The following is a 20,181-nucleotide window of genomic DNA, read 5'->3' as shown; positions in this document are numbered from 1 at the left end:
TTTTTTTTTGCGAAGCGAACAAATGCATTAATATTTATATGTTTATATAATCGATAACCCACTTTTTCCTTCCATGTAAATAGGCATCAAAAGATAATTTAACAGATTAGTTCTCGAAAACATGGCAGTGAGGAAGCGTAATTTAACTATCAAACAAATCTACATGTCTAATAACAGCAAATCTGCTAAGGAGCATTAGAAAGAGGAGCAGCGCCCCGGAATCTCTGCAGGAAATGTTCTTTATATTAGACATATACAAGCAGGTCCTGTCAGATGCACAGCGGAGCTCATCAACTCTCGTCTCCTCCAAAAATCTCATCAGACACCCATAGACAAGGGAGATTGGGAAGAGGGAGATCTCATCTTCACACAGTTCTAGGGTGGATTTTATTTTTACAGACCTTCCTATATGTTTTTTGCCTTGATCCATCCGCTTCCCGCCGAGATCGGACGGAGCCTTTCTCCCGGTTATGAATTTGATCAACCTACATTTGGAGGGAAACCTACACAGTTTTGACAGGAGCTTAAAATTGAGTCGTCAGAGAAATATTAGGACATATTTTCAATCATTTTGGTGCCGAGGGGGAGGCAAGAACTCAGTTTTATATTGAGACATTACGCCGGCTGAAGACAGAGAATGTTTTTCCCTGCCAGGACCTGATGCAATCCATTCAAGCCAACAAGTTTGGAGAGAATGTTGAGTTCAATCAATTCAGAACGTCGAGATGGAGCCCAACTCACTCCAGGTATTTCGCTCTCCTCCGCTCCTCCGATCCCGGAACCCCCCGGAACCCCCCAGCCCCCCAGCTCACCCACACCTCTACACCCACCCACACCCCCCCACAAACTTTTCACCAAACTTTTACCCTCTGCATCCCCCCAAATCATTTTTATTGTTTAAAAAAATCCCTGCACCGATCATACATACATAATGTAATTTTACCGCCTCAGATGGAGAGGTAGGGAGAGGTGGCGGTGGGGGGGCCCCCCGGAGGTTTTTTTTTTTTTTTTTTTAAGGGAAGCAGAAAATTTGTGGGCTCTATTATTTTTACACCCAGCTTTATATCTGTTGGCTCTTCTGTATTAGGAGTGTGGATGTCTGTGTGTAAATGTCTGGAAATAGATGTTTGTGCTCTGATGGCTACATTATTTATTTGGTGCTTTTTTTCCCCTGCAGTGGGTCGGCTCACCGTGTGGCTTGCACGGACCTTACATTTTCTACAAGGCTTTTCAATTCCACCTTGAAGGCAAACCAAGAATTTTGTCCCTTGGCGACTTTTTCTTTGTAAGATGTACGCCAAAGGATCCGATTTGCATAGCGGAGCTCCAGCTGTTGTGGGAAGAGAGGACCAGCCGGCAACTTTTATCCAGCTCTAAACTTTATTTCCTCCCAGAAGATACTCCCCAGGGCAGAAATAGCGACCATGGCGAGGTGGTAAACTTATATCTCCCTCTCTTCTTTCTTTATTATTTTCCCCCTAGTAATGCTTATTACAGGGCAAGCTTGAAAATACTGTATTCACTTCTGCAGGCGAGCAGGATCGACTCCTTTTTTAAAGGGGTAGCGCCACTAGCTGGGGCTCGAGTATTTTGCCATTGTCAGAGTTTGGCTGTCAGCTTTACAAAGAGGATCCAACTGCTGATTTTAGTCAAGATCAAATAACTTGTTCGAGAAGGGTTTTGTTCAAGGATGTGTGTGTGTGTGTGTGTGTGTGTGTGTGTGTGTGTGTGTGTCGCTCGCTTTCCTGCTACTGCCCCTTGAACATCACAAGCTTTTTATATTTTTTCGCCTTTTGAAAATTTACCTTCGCTTCTGGCTCGGTTGGGGCTGGGTGGATTTCTTTCGGTGGGTTTCGATATTGTTCACGTTTTTTTTTTTTTTTCTTGTTTTTTTTTTTTTTTTTTTAAGTAAGTATTTGATATGTTTAAGAGGGCGGAAATTACGAAATGGAGGCAGAGTGAGATCAAAAGCTATTGAGTTGGCAAAGACGTGTTGAATAAAGTGATAAATGACAGGTACTGGAATAATACATTCAAATAACTTGCAGATCTGCCCGGGCGGATTTCAAAGCGGTCGTGTAACCGGCACAAACACGTTAAGCATTAACAACTATCTCTCGCCCCCGCCCCTCCCCCTCGGACAAGCCATTTGATGTTCTAGTTTCCAATTACTCCACGCCAAGTGGACGTCTTCCAGCGCAATCTGTGGGGATGTGTGGGACGGGGACCGGGCAGGGAAGGGCAGAGGGGCGTGTGCTCGCCCCTGGCCCGCGGGGCGGCGTGCTCCGTGCCCAGACGGCGCTCCCGGGCAGGGTGGGGAGGCGCCGAGCCTCCCGGCACGTTTCTGGGAGGCCGGGGGGGCGCTCGCCGCGCTCCGGGGAGGACGCCGAGGTGAGCCCGCTGTCACCGGGCGCCCGGGCGGCCGCCTCCCTTTGGCTCTGTCATTTTCTTGTGTGACCGCAGTTCTGCGGGCTCCCCTTGTCAGCTGACCGACCTCAGCGCCCTGGTACCTACCGGGGGAACTATTTGGGGGAGTCTGTGCCCACGGCGCGGCTGGGAGGGAGGGCGCACCACCCCCTGGCAAGGCTTTGTGTTGCCCATGCGAGAGCAGGGCAACCAAACTGAGACTTTTGAGGGCAGCTAGCTCTGTGCCAGGCTCCCGAGCTTTCGAGGTAGGTGTAAGGATCTTTTTGTTAAATGAATGGTTCCCCGTTTAACTCATCCCGGAGCTGGGAGCTGCCCGCCGGTCCTTCCAGAATTCCTGGGTCTGATGGAGTTGATTGTACTTTTGGCATCGCCAGTTCACTCCCTCTCCCCAGGATCGAATTACCCATCAGTGGTCTTTGCCAGTTAATTACCGGAGTTCGTCAAAATGTTCGCCCTTGGAGATCTGCCCCTTCGGAAATAAGCCCCGCCCTCCTCTCTGAACACCCCCCCCCCCAACCCCCACGCCCTCCAGGGCCAGCTTTGGGTTTTAAGCGTTCACGTTTCCCGACGTCTGCCTGCAATTTCACAAAGGTGTTGTTTGGAAATACTGTGAAAAATCCTGCAACCTACCAACAGGTTGAGCTCTTTCCCCCGCCCAAGGTCTAGCTCGGCCCCCTCCCCCGACCCAACTTTCCTGCGCAGCTGTCTTCCTCCTCCCCCTCTCCTGATTTCTTATTTGCTTTTCAAATTTATTACTTCAACATGGCCTGTGATCTGGAAAAGGGAAGGATTAAATATCCAGAAAAGATCTGGTGCCTAATAGACTTCTGACTAAACCCAGAAGGAAATTATTCAGTGTTTTATGGGATATTTTGTGGTCACTTTTTTTTTTTTTTTGAATTGAAATTGGAATATTTTTTAAAGACCCCACTCGGTCCAGTTTTAATTTCTGTTGGTGTAATTAAATAGTGAATTCTGATTTAAGAGTAAAAACCAGTATTAGCAGAAGGCTGCATCTGTAAGAACTGTTGATATTGAATAGATGTATTTTTAAATACACGATTTAAAAAAAATTGTTCATTATGGGGAAATGAAAGTGAACCATTGTAATGATCTGTGTGTTTTGTTACTGCTATATAAGCCATACCTGAGAAAATTAATCTTGCCATTTAAAAGTAAACGCTAGGGGATTTGGGGAGGGAGATGGCTCTATTTATAATCCTCAGCTGCATATACATCGTCTAATATTATGCATGATTTGTTTTTTAATGCTAACACGGCTGGTAATTAGCTGTATGATTATACTTGTATATTTCATTAGGACTTTGGCTGATGTCATTGTGAATTATTCAGCCATATTAAAACAATTTTCAATTGAGATAATGACACGCCTCAAAATTATGCAAATACAGGCTGCATTGTGCAAAATAATTATGACAAATGTAAAGCAGGTAGAAAGTTTCCCAATGCAGATCGGTTTTCCACCCCGGTGATGTCATTTTCCCCCTGGCCTAAGTTAGTCATTCATTAGCAGAATAGCAGCAGCAGTCTCCTCTGGAGGAGATCCTACAGAAACCAGCACTTACTGCTGGCACCTAGAGGGGGCAACAGGGCCCTCTCATTAAGAAATTTGCTTTGTTTTCACTTACTCCATTAACTTGTTTATATACAGTGAAATGATTTTTATTATTGATTTTAAATAGTTTTGAATGATGCATTTGCCATTTTCAATGTATAACTGAAATAGAAAGGTTTCTTGGTGATGTGCACTGTTACTTGGAGAAAATGTTCAGCACATTTAATCAGCCAGTACAGTTTATTTTAAGTAACCAAATGGAGGTTAATAATTTCCTGATTGAGCTGACATCAGCATCCATTTCGAAAGGACAGCCAGGACTCAGTATGCTTTTTTGGCTTAAGAGAACCAGTCTGTCTTTTTATGATTTCTTGAAGTGTAAATACGTCAGTTCTAAAAGCAGGAAAATTATCATTGTGTGAGATTACAAATAGCATTCCTGTGTGGTTTGCTATGATCTGTGAAAGGCTTTTGGGAGGACTATTTTCTTATTGCCCTTTGTAATAATTGTATGAGGCTGGATACGGCAGAACTTTGTATGCCCATTTTACAGGTGAAGACAGAGGCTTGCAGAGGTCGTATGGTTTGTCAAAGGTTGCCAGGCTAGAACCTAGGCCTTCTTGAGCTTTGGGGTTGGTTTATTTTTCCACTGAAACCTACCCTTGAAATCAGAGCTTGAATACATCACAGTATGTTCTAGAAGTGCAAAATGTGGACAGTTTCTTGTAATTTTAGAACTATGACTAGTCAGTCAGCTTTGCCAAAGGTCACCAGATATTTAGGTAGCATAACTATTTTTATTCTATAAAGTTTAGCTAATTCTAGCCAGTGGTATATAACAGTTACACTTTAATAGCATTATTAATAACCATGAATACTTTATTATTAGTTTTAATAATTATAATGATTTGCATGCTTATACACACTGCTGCCTTCATTTACTTCCAAAGAGTCACATCCTGATTCTGCAACTTGCTATTTATATGATTATTGAATAATCATAAACACTCTGAGCCTCAGTTTTTTTAGCAAGTAAATGGGAACAATAATAAGGTTGACTGTGGATTGTTGTGAATATGAAGAGCCATTGTATTGGCAAAAGTACTTTATACACTATAAAGTCCTTAAATTAATAGAAAAGAGTTATGATTATAGTGATCTTTATTCTAGATAGTCTTAATTTATAAACAATAAACATAATCATTTTTATGTCTGTGTGGAGGTTTCTGGGCCTAATCATGACACTATTTTAAATTATCATGAAAGTGAATAGCAAGGCCATATGCAAGGAGTTAAGTGTCTTCAGTAATTACCCACAATTGCCACATTCAGCCAGTAGCTCTTCAGAGGAGGAAAATGGCAAAGTAGGCCGGTAATTGGTTCTGTTACTGGGTAACTTCTGATTACATTCATTTTCAAATTGCCAAGTGCTTGATCTATTGGCAATATACCCTCTTAAAATAGGTGGATGTACAAGCATGGATTTCAGCCTGACAGTCCATGGGCTGGATTCTACAGAAAGGTTCGCTGGTCTGCAACTGGGAGTGCAGATGAGTAAACTAATGATGCCGGGGAGTCAAGATCAAACACATCTGGGCATTACAGATTATAGCACACAGGCAGGATTTCTAAAAGAGGTTTGACTGTCAGCCTCAACCATGGGTTAAAATTGGTTAAAAATGCATACTCCACAGCCCTCATTGAAATGAACTCAAAGCCCTGGCCTGGCAGTTCAGTTAGTTAGAGCGTCATCCCCATACCCTAAGGTTGTGGATTCAATCCCCAGTCAAGAATCAACCAAGGAATGCATAAATAAATGGAACAACAAATCAATGTCTCTCTCTCTCTCTCTCTCTCTCTCTCTTTCTCTCTCTCTCTCCCTCCCATCCCACCCTCTCTCTCAAAGTCAATTTTAAAAATTAAAAAAAAAAAGAAATTAACTCAATTAGAATATCTGGAATTGGGTCCAGGATTCTGCATTTTAAACAGTGTTACTCTAGCTGTGTGATCTTGGGCAAATTATAAACTCTCTGTGCCTCAGTCTTCTCTTCTGTAAAATGGGAATATAGTACCTACTCTCTAGAATAGATTAAATGAGTTAATACATGTAAAGTGCTTACAGTAGAGGTTGGCACATAGTAGATTTTTCAATAATGATTGAGTCATTATTATCATTAATATTAGTGTTACTGTTCTCATTGAAGTTTGAAATCTCTACCATGGACCCTCTTAAAAAAAGCTTTTCTATGAGAGGGTGGCATTTAGGTTAGTTTGCTAGAATACGTAGCCAATTCATGTCCCCCCAAATCAGGTTGGCTTTCATTTATATGGTAGGTTTAGCTGTTTCACCAAAATAAAAGGCTCTTTAAGGATTTACATTTTAGTATTGACTAATGCTGTCACTGGATTGGCAGGATTTTTTAAAAGATTGACTGATTGTATCACAGCTGTGGTTAGGCAGACACATTCTGAAATCTGGGAGGTACTGGATTGGCCTTGCTCTATCTGTGGATGTCCATTCAGTCTCTGGTCTGTATCCATGTGCTGAGTTTTTAGAAATTTCTGAGCCTCTTCAGTGACCTCACTAGCCTTGGACATATTTTTTTTTACTTTTCTGAGCCTCAGTTTCTTCATCTGTAAAATGAATTCAATGATCTCTACTTTGCTGAGAGAATTAGAAATAATGAAAAGGGCCTTGCAACTAACATAGTACTCATACAAAAGAGCTCAACAAATTATGGATGCAGTTACAATAAGTTATTAATTATTTTTAGTAGTGATCTTAAGAGAAGGAATATATTTACTCTCTGACAGGCAGGACCTCTGGTACTAGGGTAAGAACTAATGAGTTATATGGAGACAGTTTATTGGACAGTGACAAGCATTAGCAGACTAACGCCTGAAGGTCAAATCTGGTCCATTCTCTGTTTTTGTAAATAAAGTTTTATTGGAACATAGTCAGACTCATTTGTTTATGTATTGTTTATAGCTGTTCTCAAACTACAGAGGCAGAGTTGAGTAGTTGTGACAGTGACCATATGGCCCACACAGTGGAAAATATTTACTATTTGGCCCCTTACAGAAAAAGTGTGCTGACCTATAGGGATTCATCCACAGTAAGAAACATGATTGTGTACCTTTTGCTCTTTCTAGCTTGGGTTTGAAGCAAGACCAGTAATTTAAGAAATAATTTAACATTACTATGTCCAAAACGTTTACAAATACAAAACTGTATTTCAACATTGAGTCTAGGATGTTAAAATTTGAGAATCAGTAGAATAGTTAAAAGTTATATTTTGTAAGATGAAGATCCTAACTTTAGCCAGTGTTGGTATCATCTATCTTAAGTTAACCAGAAACTGCTTGTTGAGCGCTAACCATGTGCTCAGCGCTCTGGTAGGTACAGAGGTGAGTGCAAAACAGTTCACAGTGTGGCCCTTTTTCTCAAGAAGTTCATCAATCTTGATAGAGATAAGACCAACACGTTTTTGAAAACATAAAAAACAATGAATGTAAGACGCTATATAACACATCGGTGAATTGTGCTGCCAATACATGCAGAATGCGTCCAAAGGAAGATTCACTATCTGCATGTTTTTGGAAAAATAATTTATTCAGCTTGTCAGATGTTGATTGAAAACCTAGTATGTGCTGGACTACAGGATACAGAGATAAAGGGGAATGTCCTCAGCTCTCAAAGAGCTCATAGCCTAGCCCCATGGACAGGTAGTGGTCACAGAAAAGCTGTTTGCTTCTTCTATCTGTATTCCTAGTTAAATTGGGAGATTAACTAAGGTGACTATTTGTAGCCTTTCACCATTTTTCCAAAATCAGGAAGTGCTATCTTCATCTTCATAGTCTCAGTCATTCCATGCATATTTATAGAGCACCTGGTTTGTGCCCGAGCCTGTTCTAGGCCCTCAGGATATAGCAGTAATCAAGACAGACAAGCCCATGCCCTCAGGGAGCTTACAGTCCTCTGATGGGTTGTAACCTCCCACGGACTTTGCATTGTGCCTTCTGGGATGGTTGTCCGTGTGCTCCCCCTTTGCCTTCTCCCCTATAGAGCTCTTCTCAGGAGCAGAGGGTTATGCCTTTTTCACTTCTTGGTTCCTCCACAGTATTCAGCGCTACTCACTTTGTATTTATTAAATGACTTACAAAATAATTAAAATGCCCACAGCCTTCTTTCCCACAGCCTGCTTTCTTTAAGTTTGGCCCAATTTCTTTCTGGCAGAGGGCCTATGATCAGTTGGTCATTCATATGCGGGGCCAACTCCAGCACCCCATCCCACACTTTTTCTGTTTTTCTTTCTCTTCTAAAATCCAGAGTTATTTTGCACCATCAGATGTTAAAAAAAAAAAAAAAAAAATGAGGCCCTATCCTGTTTTGCTCAGTGGTTAGAGCATCGGCCTGCAGGCGGAAGGGTCCTTAGTTCGATTCCAGCCAAGGGCACGTTCTTCAGTTGCAGGCTCGATCCCTGGCCCTGGTCCAGGAGGGTGCAGGAGGCAACCAATCTACATGTCCGTCTCACATCGATGTTTCTCTCTCTCTCTCTCTCTCCCTTCCACTGCCTCTGAAAAAGAAATGGAAAAAATATCCTCAGGTGAGAATAAAAAAAAAAAGTGAGATTTTTTTCCCTCCTTCCCTCCCTCCCTCCCTCCCTCTCTCCCTCCCTCCCTTTTTTTTCAGGAGCACACCAGAGTAATTATGAATATTTGGGACTGGATGATCAGGTTAGAGCCAGCATCTCTATCTCTTTGAGTGCTTTTCCAATCTCCAGCCATCATCCCATAAAATGTCAGGGCTTTGGGCTGGCAATCTATGAGAAGACTAGATTTCTAAGACGGAGAGTCACTCCTCACCTGAGTGTTGATGGACAGTTCCTGTGAGCCAGCATGTTGTTCTGACTGATGGCCTTAAACTATTTGATAGCGAGTCAGAATTGTAAGCAACTAAAACCTCTCTTAACATTTAGAATGTCAGGCACATACTAAGGAAGTGTTATTTTTATGAAGTACATGAGTCCATACATGTAAATACTTTGTCATTAATTATTAATAAAGCATACCATTGTTCATAGTGGCATCTAGTGATACATGACTCAAGCTCATTTATCAAAGTCTAGTTTTAACCAATATCCAGAATATAATTGCTCGAATCAAATGCATTTGCTTGTCATTTTTTTTTATAGCCAGGGTAGTTGGATATTTGCCATCTTCTACTCAGAATAATATTGTAGCGAGTGATTACCCGTTGGCTTGGCTTTTAAGGAAATTTAAAACAAATTTATCGATTGTTGGTTTAAGGATTCATTCGCCTCTCATAAATGTAGTCATGGATCCTGCAGTTCTTGAAAAATCTGTTTCTGTATATAACTCCCTTGCACAAGGATCGCTTTTTGTAGCCACACTGTGTTCTTCTCCATCTTGCTGGGGATTAGAACCTGGGTTTTAGCCTTCAGAGAGTATGGCTCACATCCTGGACTGTGAATGTCTGCATTGACAACACATTTCAAACATGCAGATGATGATTATTATTGAAATGGTTCTTTAGAATCATGCTAATGGCATCAATCTCCCAGCACATACTTGCGTAAATTAATTCTGCTTTTAAAATCAGATGCACTGTTAGCAGCATTAAAGATGGATATTTGACATTTACCACCCAGGCTAGGACGGCTGGCTTAATTACATGAATTTTCTGTAGAATCTTTATGGCTGTATGAATAGACTTACAGTGGTGTGTGTCCTTGCCCAAATGACCATCAAGTTCACAGTCCCATCTCCACCTTTGTGCCACAATGAGAAAAGAGGGGGTAGAGGTCACGTGTTGCTAGTCAATCTAGTGGCCCCATAAACATCGTTCCCCCTACCTTCTCTCGTGACTCCAAGTACAGCCCAGCTGGGAAACACACTCCCTCCTCCCCACAGTTGAGTTCCAAGCCCGATCAGTGGCACTAAACATTAAACTCTTGTCTTTGAGAATAATAGGCTTTGCTTTCTACACCCTCAAGCATGTTGAACTACTGTGCAGGCTGGAAAATAAAAATGTTCTAATTGTGTCTTTTAAATAAGCATAGGAGTGAATTAATTAGACCATATTTTGTCTTTAGTTGCTTAGTTACACAATAGTATTCCTGAACATGAGTAAGATAAATTGGCTCTTTTTGTGCTGCTTGTCCCTTAATCATAATTATTGTATTGCTTAGGAGAGTAAAGCATACATAGATTTTGAATTTTTTATTAATAGTCAAAAATATGCATATGATATATAAAGTATATGCTGATCAACCTGTTTTATATGCTTTTATGTGGGAAGAAGTTTTATTGTGGTGGTAACATTTGCATTAGTTGCTCAAAGATGTAGTTCTGGGAAATACATAATTGAAATGTTTTTGAATTGCTTTTTCTGGCCTTTTCAATCTTATTCAAAATAATAGTGCCTCCAGTCCTGGAGCAGTCATTCTCATTTGATTTAACATCTTTCTTTGCACTGCATGCGCAGCGCCCAGTTTTAACCCTGCAAAGCCTAGATGAGGTTCTGTGATTCATGGGCCTCGTACGTTACACCTTATGTTTTGGGGCCCACGCTGTCCGGGGGCGGGGCAGGGGGTGCTCAGAGCGCCTGCATCCTACAGCCATTACTCCAGTGCCCTTTGCTCTTGGCACACTTCCACTTTCCTTTCAGAAGGCTCCAGGGTTAGAGATCATAAGAATTTATTTTAGCTTGTCTTCTGGGGTCTTGCAAAATGGGATGTGGCTACTGGAACTTGGGTTTCCAGCCCCCTACCCCCACCCTCCACTCCACCCCGAGGAGGACGACAAGACTAGGACAGCTTGATATAGTTATTGAACAATGGGAGAGCCTGGCTTACGACCCAGAATGCATGCTGGGTAAATGTATGTGAAAATTGACCCCATTGTTCCATTGTATTTGAAAAGCAAGTAAATTATTTACAGATATTTGCTAATTAAAGCACATGTTGTTTTACCGGCACAAAAGAACACTGTATGTAACTGGAGATGAAGAACTAAGTGCTAATAATTTAAACTTGCTAATTCTGTATTTTCTTTTTAAGGGAGGAATATGTTTTTAAAATAAGTATATATACATATTAAAGTGTGCGCGCATGTGTGTGTGTGTATATATATGTGTGTATGGAGTTTTGAGTTTTGTTTTTTTTAATCTCCTATAAGGAAAACCTTGCTAGCTACAGAGATAACAGGCCAAGGTACCGTCCAGTTACTTGTCCCTGGACCTCCCCCAGGCTCCCAGTGGGACATCAGAGATGGAAATCGTTTTGACAGAGTCCTGTTGTTCCTTTGGTCTGAGCTTTGCTTGCCATCATCTGGTGTGAGCTCAGCTCAGAGTTCCCCTGAAAAAAAAGGAAACGAGCCAGATCTTGTACCAGAGAATAAAAGTCTCCTCATTCATTGTCTTGTCCTCAGGTTTTCCTCAATGCCGGGCCCAGTTTAGTTGTTTTTCTTCTCGGATGATCCAACTTTGGCTGGCTTTGTTCTGGTTGGAAATCTGCATTAGAGAATGAAGGCCACTGACATGCACCAAAGTGGTCAGACGCAGAGGAGGTAACTGATAACACTCTCAGAGACCTCCTGTCTTGAAAGTTGGCGTTTTCATAGGTGCAGTTGGTCCTCTGGGTCTGCCATCGGCACGGGCTCATTTGGTTTTAGGCATGACTGGCCGGAGATAGTTAATAAAGAGGACCAAGGAGACTCTCTATGGTGGTCTCAGAAAAACGCTCTTGTCTAATTTGCCATTGGCATTTTAAGACTCACAGGATTTATAGGATCGGAGCGATGGAAAAGAATGGGTCTAGCCCTCTTTATTTAAAAGATGCAGAGACTCAGTGCTGGGCATATGCTCAGAGCTAGTGAGTGACAAGCAGAACTAGAACTCAGCACCCTCAGGCTTCTTTTAGTTCTTCATTTATTTATTTAGCATCTGGTTCTTGAAAGCTTCTATCCTGCTCTCTAGGAACTTGCAGTCACATTGGCAGTTGACTGATACACAGATAACTCAGTGATAATACTGTGCATTGTGTAATGAAATATTTAAAAGGGCTCTTTAAGCCCCATGACTCCCACAGCAGGCACACGGTGCCTCTTGCACATTTTGCAGGAGAGGGTTCTTAGGCTCAGTCCTTCTAGAGCGCCTTCTCTGTGCAGGCCAACGCTGCGCTGGAGAGACAGAGGTGGGGAACCAGGTAGGCCCTGCCTTCATGGAGCTGCCTTTGGACGCGGAGCATGCACATGACTAATCAAACTACCACAAATAAATGGGTGATTTTTGTGGTGCTGTCAGTGTGATGAAGAGAAAACACGGACCTATGATGGGGTGCCTGATCTTGTTGGAAAGGTCTGTGCAGGCATTTTAGAAGTAATGTTTGAACTCAGGTCTAAAGACATTCTGGTAAAGATTGGGAAAAGATCTCTTGGCAAGACATGGAGGTGGGAGCAGTCTCCCTTCAGCATGGTTTCTGAGCTAAACCTAATCTTGGTGAATCCAATAAACAGATTACAGAGGCCCTCTAATGCCCACTGGGTGCACCTATTTTTCTACGTCACTGAAACACCTAGATAGCATCTTCAGAGCTGATTTACATTGTCTGGCTGTGGAGATGGTAGAAAATAGAGGTCAGCAAGGCCTTTAGCCCAAATCTGGACTGCTGCCTGTTTTGTAAATAAAGTTTTATTAGCACACAGCCACACTCTGTTGTTCACAAATTGTCTCTGGCCACCTCCACACTATAGTAGCAACAGAGACTATGACGCACAGAACCTAACATATCTGGCCCTTCACAGAAAATGTTTGCCTGACCCCTGGTCTAAAAATAGCTTGATATAGGACCTTTTATTTATTTCTCACAACAATAAAATTATGAGGTATTATGGGCAGGAATGTCATCCAAGATTGCCAAATCTTTCCATTTTGCCAGAGAAGTGCGAGAAATCTATGTTTTTTGTGTGAATTTAGTTGGCAGTTCGATCGAATTAAAAAAACACACAAACTTGGTGGGTCAAACAAAAACATATCTTCAGTCTAGATGTGGCCCAGAGGCCACCTTACAGTCTCTAGAGCAAAGCTTGGCCCATTTTCTGTAAATAGAGCGACAGGAGCCTGTTGATTCTGAAGGGGCAGCAAAGAAAAGAGTAGGGGCTGCCAGGTAGATGAAGCCCTCACCATTCTGTCTAGTCTGAGTTCCAAAGTTGGAGGGACAGAAAGAATGGATGTGCAAGGAAAGCCGGGCTCTGTCTTAGGGCCCACAGGTAGGCTTCAGGGAGGAGAGCCCAGGGACTGAGCTGTGGAAAGAAAGAAGTGTGTGAGTGGGCAGGTGGCCTGTAGCCATGCTGAAGTGGCCCCGGAGAAGGGAGCTTGTGATCAAGCCCTTGAGAATAATTAAGACTTTCATGGGTGGAGATTTTTGAAGAATGAGGGTAAGAGGGACAAATCCTAGGCAGAAGAACCCATAGGCAAATAGGAAGGAAGGACATAATACTGGATGTGGTCTGCATTCAGCAAGAGTGCAGGGGCCTAGTGGAAGATAAGACTGAGGCCAGACCTCAGGGAGTCTAGCAGGTCAGGTTTAGAAGAATGGACTTGAATTTGAAGGTAGTGCTGATTAATAATTTCACATATGTCTTTTCTCTTTCTAGTTAGAATATAAAATTTTAGTCTTGGAGCTTGGTAGAACCAAATGTGGATATTTACTCTGTCAGCTAGTAGCTGTATGTCATCTTGGTCAACTTTATCTCCCTGGAGCCTCAGTTTCCTTATCTGTGAAATGGGTTAAACTTACTGGACTGTGAATATCAAGTGAGATTTACATGAGCATAGAGCACCAAACCATGGACTGCTTTACCCCAGGCCTTTAGCTGATGCTAGTTATCGACCCTAATCCTAACTTTATTGGCCCATTGAAGCCTGTCATGGTCCTAAACTTTTATAGTGCTTAATAAGTAATTTATTGGTTGAGTCATTGGACTACTCACTATTATTTGAAAAAAAATAACTAACTACATTATTAGTTTAAATAAAGTTAAGCTTCCTGGTTCTCCAGGAAGTTTTTGATCCATGTTTGAGGTTTCTAGTCACTGTGAAGGGGACACTCTCAAACCCATTGTGTTCTGTTCCATTTAGGTCTTAAAGGACCTTTAGGGGCATCTCTTCCACCAGCCACAACAAAATAAAATGAGATGGGAGAGGGATGGAGTCAGGAGACAAAAATCTGCATTTCAGATATTGGATCTCAGTATGCCAAAGAAAGTGCAACCTGGTGCTTCAGGTTCCTCCCCTTTCATGATGCAACCTCCAGTAAACCTGCTGTTGAGCTGCTGATTGTGCACAACACTGAACTTATTTTAAACACTCTCACTTTCCCCTCATTTTCTAGAAGCCTCTTCTATTTCCTCTTCTTCAAAACACCCCTAATTTGAGAATGTGTTTCACCCCCTTGTCATCTCCTTCTCTGCCTCTTCTGTTGGTGGTAGTGGCAGGGAGTATATTCCAGACCAGTTCCTTTAAGATGTGTAGCATTTGGGCTCTTTTACAAAGCAAAATGCATCAGGGAAAGGATGTAAAGGGAAGGGTCCCAGCCGAAATGGCTGGAGGATCTTAGAAGATGGATCTCAAAATAGACTGCCTGCTGGGCCGTTAAATCCTTTTGCTTTGGGTTAATCCCACAGTGTATATCAGATTACTAGAATTCAGATGAAAACACTGCTGTAATACTCAGTCTCTTCACCAAATTATTTTAAATTCTAGTGTACATGGGTTATAAATATAGAAAATAATTGAATTATGTATATCTTAAGTGAAATAACCTGTTCTGTTCTGTTTCTTGTGAATGTTCTCCATAATAGTCTAATTGTGTTTTGTGCTTCTGGCTGCTGAATGTGTGTTCAGCAACAATGCAATAGGTTGTAAATATGCACCCCGACTATCTGGGCAGGCAAAAAGAAGATTCTAGTAAAAAGGCTCAAGATGTTTTTCCTAACGCAAATTATATGAGTCACATAAATGGTAGTGTCTTTTAAAATTATCAACAGGCTCTATTTTTTGTTTTTTTTTCTTTACAGTGTAAGTCCCGTTTCCCACTCCACATTTTTTATGCTACCAGATCAGTAATTCAATAGACAGCTAAGCAGGTGTTCAAATCACTCCTGACCCCCAGAATTCCTTAAATGACCCCTCGAAGCAATGGAGTGAAAACATTCTTAGCATGTCAGAATATTTAGATATTTTAGCTGCCTCGATATTTTTTTGGTCTTAATTTTTAAAGGCTATTTTCTGGTTCCTGCCCCCCCCCCCTTGATTTTTAAGCAAAGAAGAGCCTTACCTGGATGTTCGCCGTGAGGATTGAAGGATACATGTCTGTAGGACCTACAGATTGTGCTTGTAAGCAACAGAGTTCTAAGTGGTCAGCTATGTCAAGGCCCTTTAAAAGATGGATCTTGAAAAGGTGGGAAGAGGAAAAGAGAGATAAGGCTTGGGATTCTTCTCTGGTAGCTAAGGATATAACACAATATTGCTCTTGAAAATCATAACATTTCTATTTCTAAATATAGGACTTTTGACTATAAACTTTCAGTTCAATTCAACCAATATTTATTAGTATATACAAGGTACTATGGGAGTGATAAAAAGATTAATAAGGCCTAGCCAGTTTAGCTCAGTGGATAGAGCATTGGCCCAGGAACTAAACGGTCCTGGGTTTGACTCAGGCCAAGAGCACGTACCTCAGTTACAGGCTCATCCTCAGCCCCGGTTGGGGTGTGTGCCAGAGGCAACCAATGGACGTGAAGTCGATGTTTCTCTTTCTCTCTCTCTTTCTCTCTCACTCCCACTCTCTGAAAAGCAATGGGAAAAATATCCTCAGGTGAAGATTAAAAGAAAAAAAAAAGATTAATAAGATTAGCTCCTCTTCCTCTAGTAGCTTAGAGGAGATAAAACATGAAGTTAGCCTTACTGGGTAAGATTCTATTTTACTTTGCCTTTTCCATCCTGAAAGGTATGCTCATTTTATTAAATAGTATTCTTGGAAATTTCTATGAATGTCGCTAAAAAAGAAAAGACCTCTTGTATAGGCAGTTAATTCAGGTCTCAGGCAGTTGCATAAGGCATTTTTCGATTGGCCTGTCAACTTCTTAGTAGAAATTAATTTTCAGGCATAATTGAAACTAGTATTTAGCAGCTTATTTCATATATCCCATGTTAAAGATGGGTGTTTTAGTTATATGTTGTTGTTTAAAATGACCCCAAGAATTGTGTCTTAAAACAACATTGATTACTCAGTTTGTGTGGGTCAAGAGTCTGGGTAAGGCTTAGCTGAGTGCCTCTGGCTCTGGATCTCCCAAAGCTCTGTTGGGGAGAATCTACTTCCAAGCTCACTCCATTTGCCGGTTGGCAGACCAAAGGTCCTCTCAGACTATTGAACTGAAGGCCTCATTCTTTGCTGGTCTAGGCTTCCCCGAGTCTCTTGCAATGTCACATGGGCTTTTCCATGGGCCGACTTCCAAACATGGTGGCTGACTTCCCTCAGAATGTGAGAGAGAAACAGAATCCCCAGTCCTTTTATAACCTAACCTCAGAAGTGACATCCCATCACTTTTGTTTAGTTCTCCTTGTTAGAAGTGAGACATTATATCAGTCCCACACTCAAAGGGAAGGGATTACACAAGGGTGTGCGTACAGGGAGGTAGGGATCATAGGAGCCATCTTCACGGTTGCCCACTACCATCAGCAATGGAACCAATCACTTTAGTATAAAGCTCTTCTGATGAGGGTTGAAAGATATTCTTCTTATCCTGTCTTGCTTCCCCTCCCCCCCCCCCTTTTGTTGTTATGCATTCTCCTTGGGTGGTTCCTTCCAAACACCCATTCTTCTGGGCATATAATTATAGATGACGTATATAATAGCCAGCAGATTGCTTTAATCTTTTAAAGATTTGTTAGTCTTCGAGCATGTCAACAACTATATTGAGGGTTTTTAAGCCTAATTTCTTGATCAGTGAATTTGGAGAGTTTTGTGGAATGAGAGCAACCTTCATGTTTTAGGCAAGGAACAGAAGACCCTGAGACCTGTGTGTTTCTGAAGGGCAGCAACAGTGTCTTACTCATACTTAACTCTCCATGGCTGATACTGGCACAGAACAGAGTAAAAACAATACAGGTTAATTGGATTAGATGGAGTTGAGTTAGGGAAAAGCTAGAACAAAATCCCTCTTGACAACAACATTGGATGAAGCTCAGCTTATGAATTCTCCCTTAAAGGTGGCAGGAAATCCTCCTAGATTTCCTCCTTCAAGTGTTTTTTCAAAATGCCAGGTAGCAGCCCTGGCCAGGTAGCTCAATTGGTTAGAGCATTATCTCCATATGCCAAGGTTGTGGGTTCAATCTCTGGTCAGGGCACATACAAATATCAATCAGTGAATGCGTAAATAAGTGGAACAACAAATCTCTCTCTCTAAAATCAATGAATAAAAATTTTTTAAAAATTTGAAAAAGAATGCCCGGTAGTATTTACTCAGCCATTTAGCCATCCATTCATTTGTTCATTCATTCTTTAAGCTCCACCTAGGAATGTGTGGAAGGTAGAGAAGGCAATGGAAGTTTCAGCCTGCCTTCAGAAAGCTTACCTTGAGGGAAGCTTAGACTTTATTCTCTGGTTTATGCAACCTCTCTGAGGAGGCCAAAGAGTTGGAATCTTGGGTCTGTCCTCTGTGTTGGCTTCTGCACCACAGTCTCTGAATAGTAGTAGAAAGGTCACCAACTGTGGTTGCAAATTGGCTCTTGCTTTAATCCTGGCTTATTCATAAATACTCAATATTTTTCTAAATTGAGTTTAGGGCTTCTGATTGAAGCCCGAATCATTTACCACGACAGAGCATATCACCAGTGTAGGAAAACTAGAACTTAAAAATACAAAGCCCCTTTAAGTAATCCAATATAGGATAATTACATTATTAAATAAAGCTGTGTGTCTCAAATTATTCCTCTGCCATTGTACATGTGAGGATAATAATGCTAACTGTGCTAAGTGAACGGAGGGGGGAAAAATTGAACAAGAGGGAGCATGTCTAAATCATATGTTTATGTTTAAATAGAGGCTACACAAAACGGGAAGATTTACTTGGTTTCTACTTTAAAGCTTTCTAAATAGGCGTGAGGGTTTTGGTGATTCTCTGTGGAGACTGCTCTTCTCATTAATGACAGCAGTAGATCAAGACCCTCCGCCAGATCACTAATAATCTTGAAGAATTCAGACGGTTCCCACCATGATTTTCATACACCAACAGGGCAAAAGCTTTCTTCCTCCTTTTTAGGGTCTTTGCAGAATGTGGGCCCTGCTGGACTGCATATCTGGGCAGAGTGACATATGCCTGTAAAAGTGGGTAGAAAAGATCAGGAGGTGTAAAAGTAATGGTTGGGTGGTGGTTGAGTTTGGGCTTTAGTATTACTGTTTTTGCTTTTATACTTCCTATAGATAACTCACCTGAGCCTGAACACTAGAATTGGTCTCATTAATCTTTTTTGTTGTTGTTGTTGCTTATGTTTGAATAACCAGAGCTAAGTATATGGATTTTTATCATGGCAACCCGAAAGTAGTTTAAAAATAGACTGTGGAGTTAACATCATATCCATTTGGTCAAAGGAAGGGTGGGCAGGCTCAACCATTGACTTAAGGCATCTCTGCACATACCAATTGCTTGCCTGTCTAGAGAAGAAGTATCTAAGATTCTGAGATGTATTTTCTTGCTTTCTGTGTAAATTGTTTGTACTTTTAGGGAGGAGAAAAGGTACATGCATGGTAAACCCAAAAGGAAAGAAATGGAACTGGGAATTAATGAGAGGCTGTTTCTGGCGCTTTCTTTAGAGATGGCTTTTGGTCAGGGGAGCAGGCTGCAGCCCAACAGGTTTTAGATTAGCGTGTATTAAAAATGTATTTAGGAACATAAAATATTTAGGATTTTTGAATTACTTGTTTGACACACAAATGCCTTTGGCGATACCAAGAAGGATGGTCACATTACATCTGACATATCGCGCCTCAGAGCAGTCTTCTGTTTGCTTTCTCCCTCTGCTCGTGCCAGGATAGATTTTCAAAATTCACTGAGTCACGAGCTTCGCCCAAATGGCTCCTGGAGGTGGGGAAGGGGTTGGAAGACAAGGAGCTGGCTTGGGAAATTGGAACCCAATACGCTAATGAGCCTCCATGGCAAATCCATTTGATCATGTTAAGGAGTCAAATTAAACCTCAGTGCATACTTGAGAGGATATCTTCATCACTCAGACAACAGAAAATTCTTCACATTTTTAACTGGCTCATGAATGCTGATGTCTATAGTCTTACTTTGGGGACAAAAACACAGTACAAGCTAAAAATTACAACCTTTTTTGTTGCAAAATGACTTTACATCCCATGCACCCCAGGAAATTGGAGGGAATTAGGGGAATATTCTGTGACCCTGGGCAGCAGTGGAGTTGAGTGTTACTACTGAAAGGGCTTAAGAGACCAATTTCCCAGAAAGACGATGATGCAGCCAAAGCTGGCTTCTGGTTCCACTTCAGTTTTCTCCTCTCTGAAATGGGCCTAAGACACTCAGAAAGCCCTTGTAGGGATTAGGTAAAATAATGTCTGTTAAATTCATAGATTAGTGTCTGGGTAAATTAATGCATCTCAGAGTTTCCACTGTTGTGTCCTTGAGAGCTGAGGAGAAAGACTTAGAAGCCCAGACATTCTTAATTGTTTTCTGGCACAACTTCCCTTTGGAGGGATCCAGCAGGAGCTACAGGGATATTATTGTTCCCAGACAGAAAATTAAGAAGAAGTAGGTTGCCCTGGCTGGTGTGGCTCAGTTGGTTGGAGCATCATCCTGTACACCAAAAGGTAGCGGGTTCGATTCCTGGTCAGGGCGCATATCTAGGTCACAGGTTCAATCTCCAGTCACACGCGGGAGGCAACCGATCAATGTTTCTCTCTCTCTCTCTCTCTCTCTCCTCTCTCTCTCTTTCCCCCCCTTCCTCTCTCTAAAATCAATTTTTTTTTTAAAAAAAAAAAAAAAGAAGAGGTAGGAATGCACACAGTTACTCACAGGTGACATGTGAATACCACTCACCCCTATTCTTTGATTTTCAGTTCAAATGATATTATATA

The 20,181-nt window shown here is 41.6% G+C and overlaps 1 protein-coding gene across 3 annotated transcripts in view; it reads left to right on the top strand.

Moving 5' to 3' along the window:
• Positions 1-253: 253 nt before the first annotated feature.
• ARID5B (AT-rich interaction domain 5B) overlaps positions 254-20,181 on the top strand; it is a 167,065-nt gene continuing 147,137 nt past the window's right edge. For all 3 annotated transcript variants that reach the window (XM_081157342.1, XM_081157341.1, XM_081157340.1), the window contains exons 1-2: positions 254-746; positions 1,178-1,432. In XM_081157342.1, coding sequence (XP_081013468.1) covers positions 726-746; positions 1,178-1,432 — 276 coding nt within the window. In that variant the 5' untranslated portion in view covers positions 254-725. The remainder of the gene's footprint in view (positions 747-1,177; positions 1,433-20,181) is intronic.

This window comes from Miniopterus schreibersii (genome assembly GCF_964146895.1).
Source record: "Miniopterus schreibersii genome assembly, chromosome: 14".
NCBI lineage: Eukaryota > Metazoa > Chordata > Mammalia > Chiroptera > Miniopteridae > Miniopterus > Miniopterus schreibersii.
The sequence above is the reverse complement of the archived record's forward strand: the minus strand, read 5'-3'. Positions and strand labels throughout refer to the sequence as shown.